Source organism: Apis mellifera, linkage group LG11, assembly GCF_003254395.2.
Source record: "Apis mellifera strain DH4 linkage group LG11, Amel_HAv3.1, whole genome shotgun sequence".
NCBI lineage: Eukaryota > Metazoa > Arthropoda > Insecta > Hymenoptera > Apidae > Apis > Apis mellifera.
In genome coordinates this window covers 13,290,858-13,303,580 of record NC_037648.1, presented here as the reverse complement: position 1 = coordinate 13,303,580, position 12,723 = coordinate 13,290,858, and the positions used below count along the sequence as shown (strand labels likewise).

The window sequence follows — 12,723 nt, the reverse complement described above, 5'->3', positions numbered from 1 at the left end:
GGTACGGATTGACATATAATAACATTTATTTAAATTATATAAATATTTGTAAATATATATAAATAATATTTATATAATATTTATCTATTACATAAATTGTAAGAAAAAAATAACTTAATAGTTGAATATAAATTAATTTATTTTTATAAAAAAATTATAATATACATATATATATATCATATATACGTATGTATATATATTGTTATTAAAAATAAATATATATGATATTTTATAGAAGATCAATTTCAATCATTTTCAATTAAGAGTATGAATTTATAACTTTAAATTTAAATATAATAAAATTTGATAATTTTTTAAAGAAAGTTAATTTTTCTTCTGATGGTAAATACAATTTATATTTCTTCTTAAAAGATGTCGCTATTATTATAAAACCATAAATAATGATACCAATAACAATGAATAAAAATTCCCTATGATTTCTGTAACTAACTTCCAAATCAGCTGGTGCTTCCAAAATCCGATTGTTGTTGACGAATGTTTGAATTTCCATTTTTTCGAATGACAGACTCAAAAATTGAATTTTAATGTTGAGATAAAGTGAGAAATTTTAACGAGATACATAATTTTTATACGAAGGAGTTGTTTATTTCATATAGTTTCTAGTTAAATATATTTTATATCTTTTTAAAACGTGACCTGTTGCACACTTTATTAAGTTTTTAAGATAAACGATGCACAGGGATACTCCACCACCTTCTCCAGATATGAATGAACAAATAGAAGATGAAGATATGATATATATAGGTGATGTAGAAGAAGTGATAGATGCATATGATGCAGGAGATATTGAAGAAGAGGATGCAATGGAGGAAGATCCTTCAGAAGGAGATGCAATTTGTGTTTTTACCGGTCATAAACGAGGTAAGAATAAAATTTTAATTTTTATAATAAGATTAATATTGTAATGATAAATCATTATTTTTATATTAAAATTTTGTAGGTTCTGTTTTTTGCGGTACTTTGAGTAAAAATGGAAAACTAGCTGCTACAGGAGGTGAAGAAGACAAAGCTTATGTTTGGGATACATCAACAGGAGAAATTATTCTGGATTGTACAGGTCATAAAGACAGCATTATTTTTTCAGCGTTTAATTATGATGAATCATATTTAGCTACTGGAGATATGAGTGGTTTGATACAAGTTTGGAAAGTAGCTGATAAAATTAAAATTTGGGATTATAATATGGGTGATGCTACTGTTAGTTTATATTTTATAATGAAATTACTATGTTATTATTAATTTTAGTAAACTTAAATAATATTATTGTTATTGCAGTGGATGATGTGGCATATAGCTGCAAATGTTTTATTAGCAGGATCTGTTGATGGTGAAATATACATGTGGAAAATACCTGATGGAGATTGCAAAGTTTTACAAGGATATGGCTGCCGGGCAGAGACTGGTGCAATATTTCCAGATGGTATTCATTTCTTTATATTTCTTATCTTGTAAATAAAAACATTCTATTATAATTAAATTTAATATTTTAGGAAAGCGTATAGCAATAGGTTATGAAGATGGAGTTGTTAGGATATTAGATTTAAAAACTAATTCTGTATTATCATTCATATCGTCTACATATGGTCATTCTCATACTATAACTACTATTGATTGTCATTCTGATAACAATTTAATACTTTCTGCAGCTGTAGATGGAAAAACAATAATCAGTACTTCAAACACTGGAAAGGTAATAAAATTAATAATTTTTATACAATAAACAAATTAAAGTAATATTATTTAACAACTTTAGATAGTTTCTATTTTGCAAAATCTTAATAATAATGAGAAGAATAATGTAATTAATGATCAAGATGCTGGAAATAGTGAAGAAAATAAAGAGATAAATAATTGGGTAGAGACAGCAGTTTTTTGTAAAGATCCAACATTTCAAGTTGCTGCAACTGGTACGGTGAATGGAGAAATCTTTATCTGGGATATTTCAAAACAGGTAATTTTACTTTTCTTTTTGAAATAAAATTTAAATAAAAAATAATAATCTATTATTTATTATTTAGGTGCTTAGACAAAAAATAACACAAGAAAGTGGTATATCTAAACTTGTATGGAAGGGAAATACGACTGTATTATTTTCTGCAGGATTAGATGGTATTTTGAGGTGTTTCGATGGAAAAAATGGTCAATGTTTACGTTCATTTGTAGCGCATACAGCAGATATTCTTGACTTATATATATCTGAGTAAGTTAAATGAATTGTACTTTTTTTTTTTATAACAATATTTTAATAAAAAAATACATAATAACATTTTTTCAGAAATGGAGAAAAAGCATTGACAACATCTGATGATTTTACAGCTAGAATTTTTGACATTTCATCTTTATCTTAACAAAATTTATTAGATAGAAAAAATTATAGAATCTTTGTTATTATATAAAAATATATGTACATTTTATGAAAGTTGTTCATATATTGTGCTTTGTTTTCTTTTTGAATTAAAAATAAAATTTATTTATTTTTATCTGATAGCTAGCAATATTTTATCCTTAAACCAGTTACAATCTAAAGTATACATTTTATCTTTCCAAAAAAAATGAGTTGGGCCTTTTTCCTCTCCTTCTTCAAAGTTAAATGATGAACTAAGCTCAATTGCAATTTTTGATCTTACCAGACCAATTCCTCCTGCTTTTTTTGGTGCAGGATGATATATTCTTCCTGATTGATTCATATATAATTTTTTTGGTTCAAATGGTACCTACAATGAATTTATTATTGAAATTTAAATATCAAATTTATAATTGTTTAATTATAAAAATCAGATGTACCATTAATAATTCTTCTGCATGAGCATAACCAAACCAATCTTCATTTTTGCCTGTTTCATTATTTTCTTTTTGAAGAATTTTTGTAAAAACTATTGGCAAATCATCACATCTGACAAAATTTCTCTCTGGACCACAAAGAGAAATATAAGGAAAATCTTTCATATATCTACCAGTGTCATTTTGTTTTAAATGTTTAAAAAAAAATGCCAAAAACTTTTTATCTAAAATGATATAGCTCCCATGATATATGAATTGTAATATATAATAAATTATTTCTTTCTTTATGCACACCTTTAAAACATGATGTGAAGTTTTTCATACGTGAATCATCTAGGAATAACTAAGAATAATAACAATGTTAGAAAGATTAATTATCTAATTTATAAAAATATTATATTTTTAGAAGATTATAAATTCAATTAAAAAGCATATTATACCATGCCTTGATGATCGATATAATAAAAATATTCACGAACTCGAGGTTCTGGAGACTGTCCTTGCACATATTTTACACAATATCTTTTAAATATTTGTGAGGAAAATGATTTTTTATTTCTGATTGCAAACACACGTAATCGATTAAAAGCAAACATTTTATTTCTTATGTATGTTAAAAATTAGAATTAATTTGAAAATTAACCTCACTTTGAATATTTATACAACACTATGAAGTATTATGTCACATGTAACGTAATTCATATAACGTAATTCACATAACAATACGACATATTGTAACTAATTATAAATATGCAAGTTTCGATAATATTTTATCGCGTTCTTTTTTTTAATTCAATCATCATCCTCCCCTTACGTTAGTTTGACATTTACTAAGGTTGAAATTCAATTGACCGGAGAACTGGTGACATCTGGTGCGATCGATTGAAACGTAATCTCGATAGAAACAGAACTTCGATATTTTTCAACGTCACGTTAGTTCGCGCTACCCACGGACAGGCAGATTCAAGAAATGAGATACGACGAAGAGGTGGAACGAACGGTTTGTGAAAACGGACAGAAGTTTCAAGGAAAGGATTGCCTTCAGGACCACAACGCGGCGAGATGCTGTGGCCCCGTTGAACGATCGTCCATGCACTGAATAATAACACAAAGTAAAAATGTTACCTACGAATTCGAGCAAAAAAAAATTGTGCATCTGCAAGCTGAAATCTCAAATTGTTGTCGTTGCCAAATAAGTCGTGCACAACGCAATCCTGTGGTCCCGGAATATGGCTTCGTCCACGAAGAGGTCATGGAAACTCCGTAAGTGATTATCCCATTCGTATTCATATATTCTTTATTTAATACATCAATGATCGATGTACGTTCAACGGATTTTGTTCTGGCGGTCTCTCTTCTTTGAGAGATAAGTAAACAATTCATGTTTACAAGTTTATTGTCGAGATCCAATTATTAATTGTCCGCTGCATTTTCTTATTATGGTCATAACCTTTTTTAAACCGAAAATATATTATCTTTATGATATGTCGTTGAAAACTGACATTTTGTTCAGATCACTTTAAAGAACAGTTTAAAAGAATGATGTTTTTCTTTGTACAGAGGATTTTGTTGCCCACTCGTCCAATGTCAATTGTTTGGCATTAGGTCACAAATCTGGACGCGTTTTGGTCACTGGCGGTGATGATAAAAAAGTAAATTTATGGGCAGTTGGAAAACAGAATTGTATTATGGTATAATTTTTTCTTTTCCCATATTTATTTCCTTAAGAAATGAATTGATAAAATTTTATTTTACATCAATTTAACATTTAATTTATAATTTGTATACTTATATAATTTTGTTTTTTTAATTTTCAGAGTCTGAGTGGTCATACCACTCCTATTGAATGTGTAAGATTTGGACAGACAGAAGATTTAGTATGCGCTGGCTCGCAAACAGGAGCACTAAAAATTTGGGATTTAGAACATGCTAAATTAGCTCGTACATTAACAGGACATAAAGCAGGTATACGTTGTATGGATTTTCATCCTTATGGAGAATTATTGGCATCAGGAAGTTTAGATACTGCTATTAAACTTTGGGACATAAGGAGAAAAGGTTGTATCTTTACTTATAAAGGACACAATAGGATGGTAAATAGTTTAAAATTTAGTCCTGATGGTCAGTGGATAGCTAGTGCAGGAGAGGAAGGAATGGTTAAGGTAAATTTATTATTAATTATATTTATTTTACTTAAATTTTATTTTTATTTTGATTAATATAATTAATTGGTATTTTTTTTTTTTTAATTAGTTGTGGGATTTAAGAGCTGGTAGACAGTTGAGAGAGTTTTCTGAACATAGAGGTCCAGCAACAACAGTGGAATTTCATCCTCATGAATTTTTATTAGCCAGTGGAAGTGCAGATAAAACAGTACATTTTTGGGACTTGGAATCTTTTCAACTTGTATCTTCTACAGACCAAAGTCATTCCTCTGCAATTAGGTAAGTAATCATAAATATTATAGAATATTCATTATTATTAAAATTTTTTTATTGTTTACTAATATTTCTTCTTTTTGTTAGATGTCTCTATTTCAGTCAAGGTGGAGAATGTCTTTTTGCTGGTTGCCATGATGTGTTAAAAGTTTATGGTTGGGAACCAGGTAGAACATTAGATTCTATTCCAACTGGTTGGGGAAAAGTACAGGATATAGCTATAGCTCAGAATCAATTGGTAAGATTATTGTAAATAAATTTAATGTATAATATATATGTAATCAAATATATATATATAGATAAATAATAATACAAAATTTAAATTTGTTTTTATTAATTATTTAGATTGGTGCAAGTTATCACACTGCAAATATTGTTTTGTACGTGTGTGATTTAAAGAAAATTGCTCCATTAGGAGGAGTTTCAACATCTGGTTCTCCATTTAGTCACGGAAATTCGTTAAGGAAAAGTTTTTCTAGAGAAAGACCACCTGGATTAAAAAAACATACGTAAGTTTCGTAAATAATTTTTATATTCATATATTATATTTCATACAATATTTTTATATTATTTTTCTCTACATGATATTTTTGTTTATAGATTAGATGTACGAACTATAGAAGAAGTAGATAAATCTGGAACTGATCCAGAAGATGAATCAACATATGCAGATATTCCTAATGTTACTGAATATCATGACATTTTTCAGCCCAATAGATCATGTGAGTATAACTATGTAATTTCTTTCTTTTTTGTTGCAAGATCTGTACGTATCATAACACATTCAAATCCTGTTCTTGCTAACTCTCAACTACTCGCCTATAATCACATATCTGAAAATACAAATGCATCTACAATTTGAATGTTATGCTGTATGGTTTGTGAATGAGCATGCTATGCACGATATGTTTCAGTGTCTCGCACTCCACCTCCAGAACCTGAGGCTTTCGAGGAGCCTCAAGATGTGGGTGAGTTCTATATTCTTAAAACAAAAATTTTCTGTATCTATCTTTTTCTTTTACACCAATATTGCATGAATTATTAATGTAAAATTTATATGTATCATTTATATTGTACAAAATGTTCAATTTTACATCATTCCATACATTTTTTTTTTATAGATCCTACACAACCACAAATACTGCAAAATTTTTCTACCTCAATGTCAAGCTTAAATATAGTGGATTCAGAAGAGGTTCCACCAATTTCATCACCGTCATCTTCGCCTCCATCCGCATCAACGTTATCGTTAGCAAAGCCTGTACCAGTTCGTGTTCAACCAATTAAAACATCGCCCCCTCTTCAAAGAAATTCGATTACGACTACTAGCCAAATAAAAGCGAATCTTCAAGCAAATAATGGCCTTGGTAGAACTTCGAAAAATTTGGCATCTATACCACCTTTAAGACAGAACATCACACCTCTTCCTGGGAAAAAAAGCTGTCCTAATAATGATATAACAACACTTCCACAACCTCTAGGCCCTCAAAGATCAAACTCTACTCTAACACCTCGTGTAGCACCAATGGCTGCCGTTCTTCCAGTAATGGATGATGGAAAACTAAAGAATAGAGCACCTAGCCCCGATTCTCCTAAGCATTATTTAAAAAGACAAAATAGCTGTAGAGATGGAGAACAGGGTTACGAAAGCGATTACCCGGTACAGTAAGTACAAATATAGATAGTTGTATAATAAGCAATGTTATGCAACAATGATGCAATTATTGAAAACAAAACAATTCTTGCAGAATTAATAGTATAAGGCACAGTCCCTCCGATCCTGCGTTAAACAGGCCGAATACTGCGCAATCTAGGTCCACTTCGCTGAACAGGAATTTCGCTACCTCAATGTCGCTGTCCGCGCGCAACGCTTCCACAGCCACGACATTCGCCGCAAAGAAATCAAATAAAGCTCAAGTAGCCCCGAATCTTAAGCTAGAGATCCGCGCCTCTCAGATAAGGCCGAGTATTGAGAACGCGGACAAAGGGGAATTCGTTCCCATAAGTGCCGATAAACCTTATGGTTTGGATGTTGAAACTTTCTTACCAGTGAGTTTGTATTATCTAAAAAATTAAAATGAAAAAAAATTGAATTATCCCGCGATACAAGGATCGTGTTCTTTAACAGAACCACTATGCAAATCCAACTGGGTTAGGTTTTTCTCAAATGGGAGTTCTGAACGAGATGTCTGAGGCTGAAGTACTCAACAGCATGATGCGTGGTCATGAATCTATGATGGCGGTGCTTACCAGTCGTCATCGGTCGTTGCAAATCATTTATTCTCTGTGGCATAATAAAGATCTTAAGGTAATCGTATAACATTCAATGTACTTCGTTGACTAAAATTACATTAAGGCAAGATTAACAAGAATTTATTCTATTTTTCAGGCTGCTGTGGAATCTGCTGTGGCAATGAACGATCTTTCAGTCATTGTGGATCTATTGGGAATACTGACGTTGAAACCGTAAGTATCACGATTGAATAAATAATAATTGGAAATCGAGTGTATCTTTCTTACAATTCCTTTCTTACTTTAAATTCTGTTTTAGAACGATGTGGAATTTGGATTTATGTAACTCTCTACTCGGTCCAATCGGTGATCTGTTACAAAGTAAATACGAAATGTAAGTAATTTCATCTTTTAATATCTCTAATTTTTAGATTCACGATTTTTTCATTTTTTTTTTTTTTTTGAACACCTCTATACCTATATATAAAGTATGTATACGTATGCAACGCAGCGTGTATACCCGTTTAAGCGTATCCTGTAACGTTACTTCAATTTCCATCGTGAAACACAACACGCTCGATGAATTGGAGAAAATCGAGACACCCCTATACGAAGTGAGTTCTCGAATAGCAAACGCGAGAGCAAACAGGGTATTTCGAGTGGGGTCGCGTACACTTCGGCCGTCTGTATGGGAATGGCTAATTCGAGGAACGGGGAAATACGAGTTGAAGCGAACTGACAAGTAAAGGAGGGTTCGCGAAAATTAGCCGAGACAATGGAAGACAGTGGCAGATGCAAATTCGACGCTCGAATCCTCGGCTGTCGCGTGTATTATTATGTCCGATCTCGAAACTCGAAGGGCCGTGCATACGTTGACGCACTTCATGGACAATTACGGACGCTGAATCCTTTTCTTTCCTGACAGCCGATCATGAATATTAATAATGGCGTAGGAAGTTGTGGATGCGTAGATGTGATGCGTATTCTCGAAAAAGAGGTTAGGTTTCGTTCGTAAACATTTTATTAATATCGTTGTTTGTTCGAAGGAAGGGAATAATTTAATAAATTAATCGATCGAAATTGTATTATTTTAAACAGTGTATAGTAAGAAGAGGAAGGATCTAACAGCTCGTCGTACGACCGATGCTCGAAACAGTGTAATTAACCGGTGCACAGTTACAAGCTGTTGTGCTATTGAGCTGTCGTGACGAGAAACGAGCATTTCCTTTCACGTGTGCATTGGTTATCCATTTCTTCCTGCCCCGTTCTTCCTCTAATTACGCACACAATGCGCATTATAAATCGTACACGCCTATTAACGTCCAATGGATCGCGGGCTTCTTATATTTCATCGCTTCGCCTTGAACGTCCTTTGATAAACAAAGAAAAAAGAAAAAAATAAGGCGTGAATTTTATCGAACAAAGCGATCGTTCGTGTTACGTTTAATTTATTATCAAATTTAATACGATAAGATCGTTTGGTAATTGATTTTTTTTTCCAAATTAAAACCGTAGAGATCGTAGATCAGATAAGCCCCCCCTCAGAGGCTTTCCCATATTAATTGAACGGCAAAGCCAATATCAAACTGCGATCTAATAATAGTACATCCGTTTAGAATGTAAGTCCACCAGTCCGGAAAATTGCTCGTTCCATTCGTTACGCCGTCATTTATTGCGACGATCATCGTCTTCGCGTTTTGCCTTCTTGCTTTGTCATTGCTATTATTAGAACAGAAAAAAAAAAAAATGAAAAGAACGTGCACAAATGTGCAATTTACGTATGAGGATAATTTATCGTTGCATCATCGGCCATAATAAAAATCGTAATTTAAATCTTAGTCATCGGAATTAATTAGAAATCATCGATCTTACCATTTATAATTTCGAAACAAAAAAAAAAAAATGTGGATATATCGTCGTAACACGTGCAAATATAAATTTTTCTTTTCTTCGACGCTTTTTGTGGCTAGTCGTTTATGCCCGTTGCTCACGTTCAGGAAACTTGGTAATCGATGCCGTAAATGTGAATTCCGACTAATTTGTCGGTCGTCTAGCAGCTGCCGTCCATTCCTCTCTTTTTTTCTGCCACAGTTCCGTTGCACGATTCTTGAAATAAGAGAAAAAAAGCTAATTATGGAATCGTATAATTCAACGTTTTAAAAATATATATATATATATATATATATATATATATATATATATATACATATGATCTTCAATCTTTCTAGTAAATATTATTTTCTAGTTGTGACAAAAGACTCTGTGTGCAAAGTTCGAAATAAAAATTCTCAATGACAATTTTTATCAAGGATATGCTACGTATCTCCAGGTAAACCAATCAATTTCTTGTATACGTATAAAATTCGTTTTAAAACAAAACAGGTGTCATTATTTTTTTTCGTTCGAAAAATTCGAAAGTTCGAAGAATTTCGAGATTCGGCCACGATTGCTGATTCGATTCACGGTTCGACAGCTAAATAATCGAAAGGGTGAATCCGGGCAGGAAATTACCAACTAAACATACACATCTCGACGTCGTAACGTAACTCGGTTTGCACGTAGCTGTCCGCTATTTTCACGGCTGGTTCGTCACGCTGCTTTCGTCCTTTGGCCAAAGGTGGCAGTGGGCTCGTGAGAAAAAAAAAGGAACGCGCACCGATGAATATTCGATCCCGTGTCGCGTGCCGTGTGACGGAGGGGTCGTTTCGATCGTTTTCCAATTCATCGATCCTCCCCCCTCCCCCCATTATCTCGCATAGATAAAAAGGATTAAAAGAATTTCTTTTTTTCTGGAAAAAATTGGAAAGAATTTTTACACATATTTTACGTGCTAATACTTATAATATTTATTATTTAATTAAATATCATTAGATCGATTGTTATCTATCGAATAAGGGACTCGGATTGAAATTGGAATATTGTTTTCGACTAAAAATGACAAAAGATTGTAAAGATCGGGAGGAGATTATTTTTATTTTTCCCGCGTGTGCACGGTGTAAAATATTGACGGTGGAGGAGGCGATCGTGGAACATTTACGGGGCGGGCCGCGCGATTCGTCTCGCCGATTCGAACGGGAGCTCGCGTGAACCCTTTATCGCCGGCCAAAAGCGAGCGTGCCGAATTGCGGGGCCAAGCCTTTCGTGCCTTTCGTTATTTATTGGCATCGTTACGGGCTAATAACACGTTTTGGAACAAACTAGCCGTGACAAGCGACCGGTCGCAAACCACCGCCTTTCTCATCTCTCCTCCTCTCCGATTTTTCTTTCTCTTTTTCTTTCCTTTTCTTTTTTTTTTTTTTTTCTTACGTAATTTAATAAAATTGTTGCAAGGTTATTTTTATCTCGCCTATATGTTTCAGGTATATAACTGTAGGATGTTCGGCGTTGAGATTGATCCTGCGAAACTTCGCGTCCGTGATAAAATCGAACGTGGAGGCGCCCCTTCACACGATCGGTGTCGACGTGTCACGGGAGGAAAGGTAAAGATTCATCTAAAGTTTTTAGAGGCAACGATTAATAATAATTAAGAAAAATAATTAATCTTTCGTTTCAGATACCACAAGTGCCTCTCCTGTTTCGAGAAGCTGTCTACGATCAGAGGTATCCTGTTGAAGAAACAAGGGACGCCGGGCAAATTGGGCGTTTTGTTCCGCGAGCTGGCCGTGCTGATAAGGAGCATCGAGTGACCACGGCTTAGGAACTTGGTGAACTCGACCGCCAGACTCGTCGTTACCTGACAGGGAATCGAGAAGACTCGAGGAAAGAGGGGCGTGTGGACGCCGACCACGAGGGAGAATCATCAACACTACGCTCACTACGAGTTGCCTTACTCGGGGAAGCTTGGCGGATCAGTTCGCCGAGGAACACTCTCCTCCTCGCTCCTCGCCTCGTTCCGGGTCCTAACTTCCGACCCGGCGCCACGTTCGAGGAGGGAGACGAACGAGCAGCGGAAGACATCCGTGAAATTGACGAAGATGATGAAGCTGAAACGATGCTGAAACTATGCTGTGAAACAGAAGAAGAAAAAGAAGAACGAGTACTTTTTTCTTCCCCCCCTCCTTTTTTTTTTTCCTTCAGCAATAAACGATCCAAAACAACAATCGATGAAGGAGGAGAATCGTATTGGATATCGTCGCGCAATGTAAAAATTGTTTCGAGATCCGTTTTATCGACCGTGCACGACTTTACCGTCGGCTCCGCATCGCGCGCAACAGTTGGAGCCTTGTCCCGTTTACGAAGGGAACACTTAAAGTGGACCCGTGACTCCTTCGAGAACAGTTTGAGAAAAGTTTCGTCGCGATCTGCTTATTGTCCCCTAGGGAGAGATATAGAATGAGAGAGCGAATGCGTGAAATATATATATATATATGAAAAGTGTTGATGATTATATAATGTAAAAAAAGAGAAAGAAAGAAAAAAGTGTAATATCATTTAATGTATTACGCTGTATGTATATATATATATATCGATCGTCGGTTTTTAAGGAGGTTTTACGAAGTTTGCGGCGCATGCGCCCTCGCCTCCTCGAGCAGATATTAAATATGGCGGAATCGCGAGGACGAAATTTTTCTCCGTGATATTTCCTCTCTTCGTATCGTTTATCCGCGAGAAGAAAATTTGTTGAGAATAATATTAACGATTATTAATAATAATTGTCCATGGCCTTCTTGCCAATCTCGTGCCCGATTTACACACGCGAGTAATCGAACCCCGATTGAAATGAATGAGAAGAAAGAATACGATAATACGACAAGTGAGAGATAATTAAGAAGTATAATAATAAAAAAAAAAAAGAAAAAAAGAAGGAAAAAAGAATAGGGTAGTGATATAATACACAACAATTTTTTCTTATTAACTGATAACAGGAGAAAAATAACAAATTGTATTTTTGCAAGAGCCATTTGCGTCCTTTCACTAAATAAAAAAAAAGAAAAAAAAAGAGAGAGAAGAAGATACTGTAATTAATAGGTGTGACTCGAAGATGACCCCCGATATATATATATATATTGTATTGAACGATTGAGCAAGAGAAAAAGAAAATGTTGAAGAGGCGCGGAGAGAGAGAGAGAGAGAGAGAGAGAGAGAGAGAGAGATAGAGATTTAGAATTAATTCTCCTTTTTTGAATATTCAGAGTATGCGAGATAATTCGTCGGAAAAAGAGACGAGAATAATAAAATAAAAAATCTTGTATTACTTAACATACTTTGGATAGAATTTTGAACGTTTAAAAGTTGACACGAGAGTTTTGCA

General features: G+C 33.7%; 3 protein-coding genes and 1 long non-coding RNA gene across 7 annotated transcripts; 2 read left to right on the top strand and 2 right to left on the bottom strand.

The window, feature by feature from the left end:
* The first annotated feature begins 440 nt into the window (after window positions 1–440).
* Window positions 441–2,501, top strand: LOC410350 (angio-associated migratory cell protein). 2 transcript variants are annotated; one of them, XM_006566409.3, is made up of 7 exons: window positions 441–882; window positions 962–1,218; window positions 1,297–1,441; window positions 1,668–1,711; window positions 1,775–1,972; window positions 2,040–2,221; window positions 2,297–2,501. In XM_006566409.3, the coding sequence occupies exons 1-7, from the start codon at window positions 693–695 to the stop codon at window positions 2,367–2,369; spliced, it is 1,089 nt and encodes a 362-aa protein (XP_006566472.1). In that variant the 5' UTR covers window positions 441–692; the 3' UTR covers window positions 2,370–2,501. The 2 variants fall into 2 exon arrangements, with proteins under 2 accessions (XP_006566472.1, XP_393830.3); XM_393830.7 differs by having other exon boundaries at window positions 1,512–1,711.
* LOC410349 (UPF0598 protein CG30010) lies at window positions 2,242–3,624 on the bottom strand. The gene is made up of 4 exons (XM_393829.6): window positions 3,243–3,624; window positions 3,097–3,145; window positions 2,806–3,026; window positions 2,242–2,735 (listed from the first exon to the last, which is right to left on the bottom strand). Exons 1-4 carry the CDS (start codon window positions 3,396–3,398, stop codon window positions 2,499–2,501), a joined length of 663 nt encoding a protein of 220 aa, XP_393829.3. The 5' UTR covers window positions 3,399–3,624; the 3' UTR covers window positions 2,242–2,498.
* Window positions 3,625–3,737: 113 nt separating this feature from the next.
* LOC410348 (katanin p80 WD40 repeat-containing subunit B1) lies at window positions 3,738–12,723 on the top strand. 2 transcript variants are annotated; one of them, XM_393828.6, is made up of 15 exons: window positions 3,738–4,065; window positions 4,363–4,493; window positions 4,620–4,964; window positions 5,056–5,246; window positions 5,328–5,478; window positions 5,586–5,749; window positions 5,841–5,962; window positions 6,155–6,208; window positions 6,362–6,905; window positions 6,989–7,289; window positions 7,369–7,548; window positions 7,630–7,706; window positions 7,792–7,866; window positions 10,832–10,951; window positions 11,026–12,723. In XM_393828.6, exons 1-15 carry the CDS (start codon window positions 4,032–4,034, stop codon window positions 11,156–11,158), a joined length of 2,622 nt encoding a protein of 873 aa, XP_393828.2. In that variant the 5' UTR covers window positions 3,738–4,031; the 3' UTR covers window positions 11,159–12,723. The 2 variants fall into 2 exon arrangements, with proteins under 2 accessions (XP_393828.2, XP_006566473.1); XM_006566410.3 differs by lacking the exon at window positions 6,155–6,208.
* Window positions 7,920–10,244, bottom strand: LOC102656748. 2 transcript variants are annotated; one of them, XR_410593.3, is made up of 3 exons: window positions 9,679–10,244; window positions 9,345–9,578; window positions 7,920–9,191 (listed from the first exon to the last, which is right to left on the bottom strand). It is a non-coding gene; the product is annotated as an uncharacterized LOC102656748 (long non-coding RNA). The 2 variants fall into 2 exon arrangements; XR_410594.3 differs by having other exon boundaries at window positions 9,997–10,244.

What these genes read in the sequence shown, in the direction of transcription:
- LOC410349 (XM_393829.6), bottom strand. Translation starts at nt 3,398, where the DNA reads ATGTTTGCTTTTAATCGATTACGTGTGTTTGCAATCAGAAATAAAAAA. An exon ending in ATATCGATCATCAAGGCATG is followed by an intron (nt 3,146 to 3,242) that starts GTATAATATGCT and finishes TATTATTCTTAG; the next exon opens with TTATTCCTAGATGATTCACG. An exon ending in CTTCACATCATGTTTTAAAG is followed by an intron (nt 3,027 to 3,096) that starts GTGTGCATAAAG and finishes ATATCATTTTAG; the next exon opens with ATAAAAAGTTTTTGGCATTT.
- LOC410350 (XM_393830.7), top strand. Translation starts at nt 693, where the DNA reads ATGCACAGGGATACTCCACCACCTTCTCCAGATATGAATGAACAAATA. An exon ending in GTACTTCAAACACTGGAAAG is followed by an intron (nt 1,712 to 1,774) that starts GTAATAAAATTA and finishes TAACAACTTTAG; the next exon opens with ATAGTTTCTATTTTGCAAAA. An exon ending in TCTGGGATATTTCAAAACAG is followed by an intron (nt 1,973 to 2,039) that starts GTAATTTTACTT and finishes TTTATTATTTAG; the next exon opens with GTGCTTAGACAAAAAATAAC.
- LOC410348 (XM_393828.6), top strand. Translation starts at nt 4,032, where the DNA reads ATGGCTTCGTCCACGAAGAGGTCATGGAAACTCC. An exon ending in GAGAGGAAGGAATGGTTAAG is followed by an intron (nt 4,965 to 5,055) that starts GTAAATTTATTA and finishes TTTTTTAATTAG; the next exon opens with TTGTGGGATTTAAGAGCTGG. An exon ending in TTTTCAGCCCAATAGATCAT is followed by an intron (nt 5,963 to 6,154) that starts GTGAGTATAACT and finishes GATATGTTTCAG; the next exon opens with TGTCTCGCACTCCACCTCCA.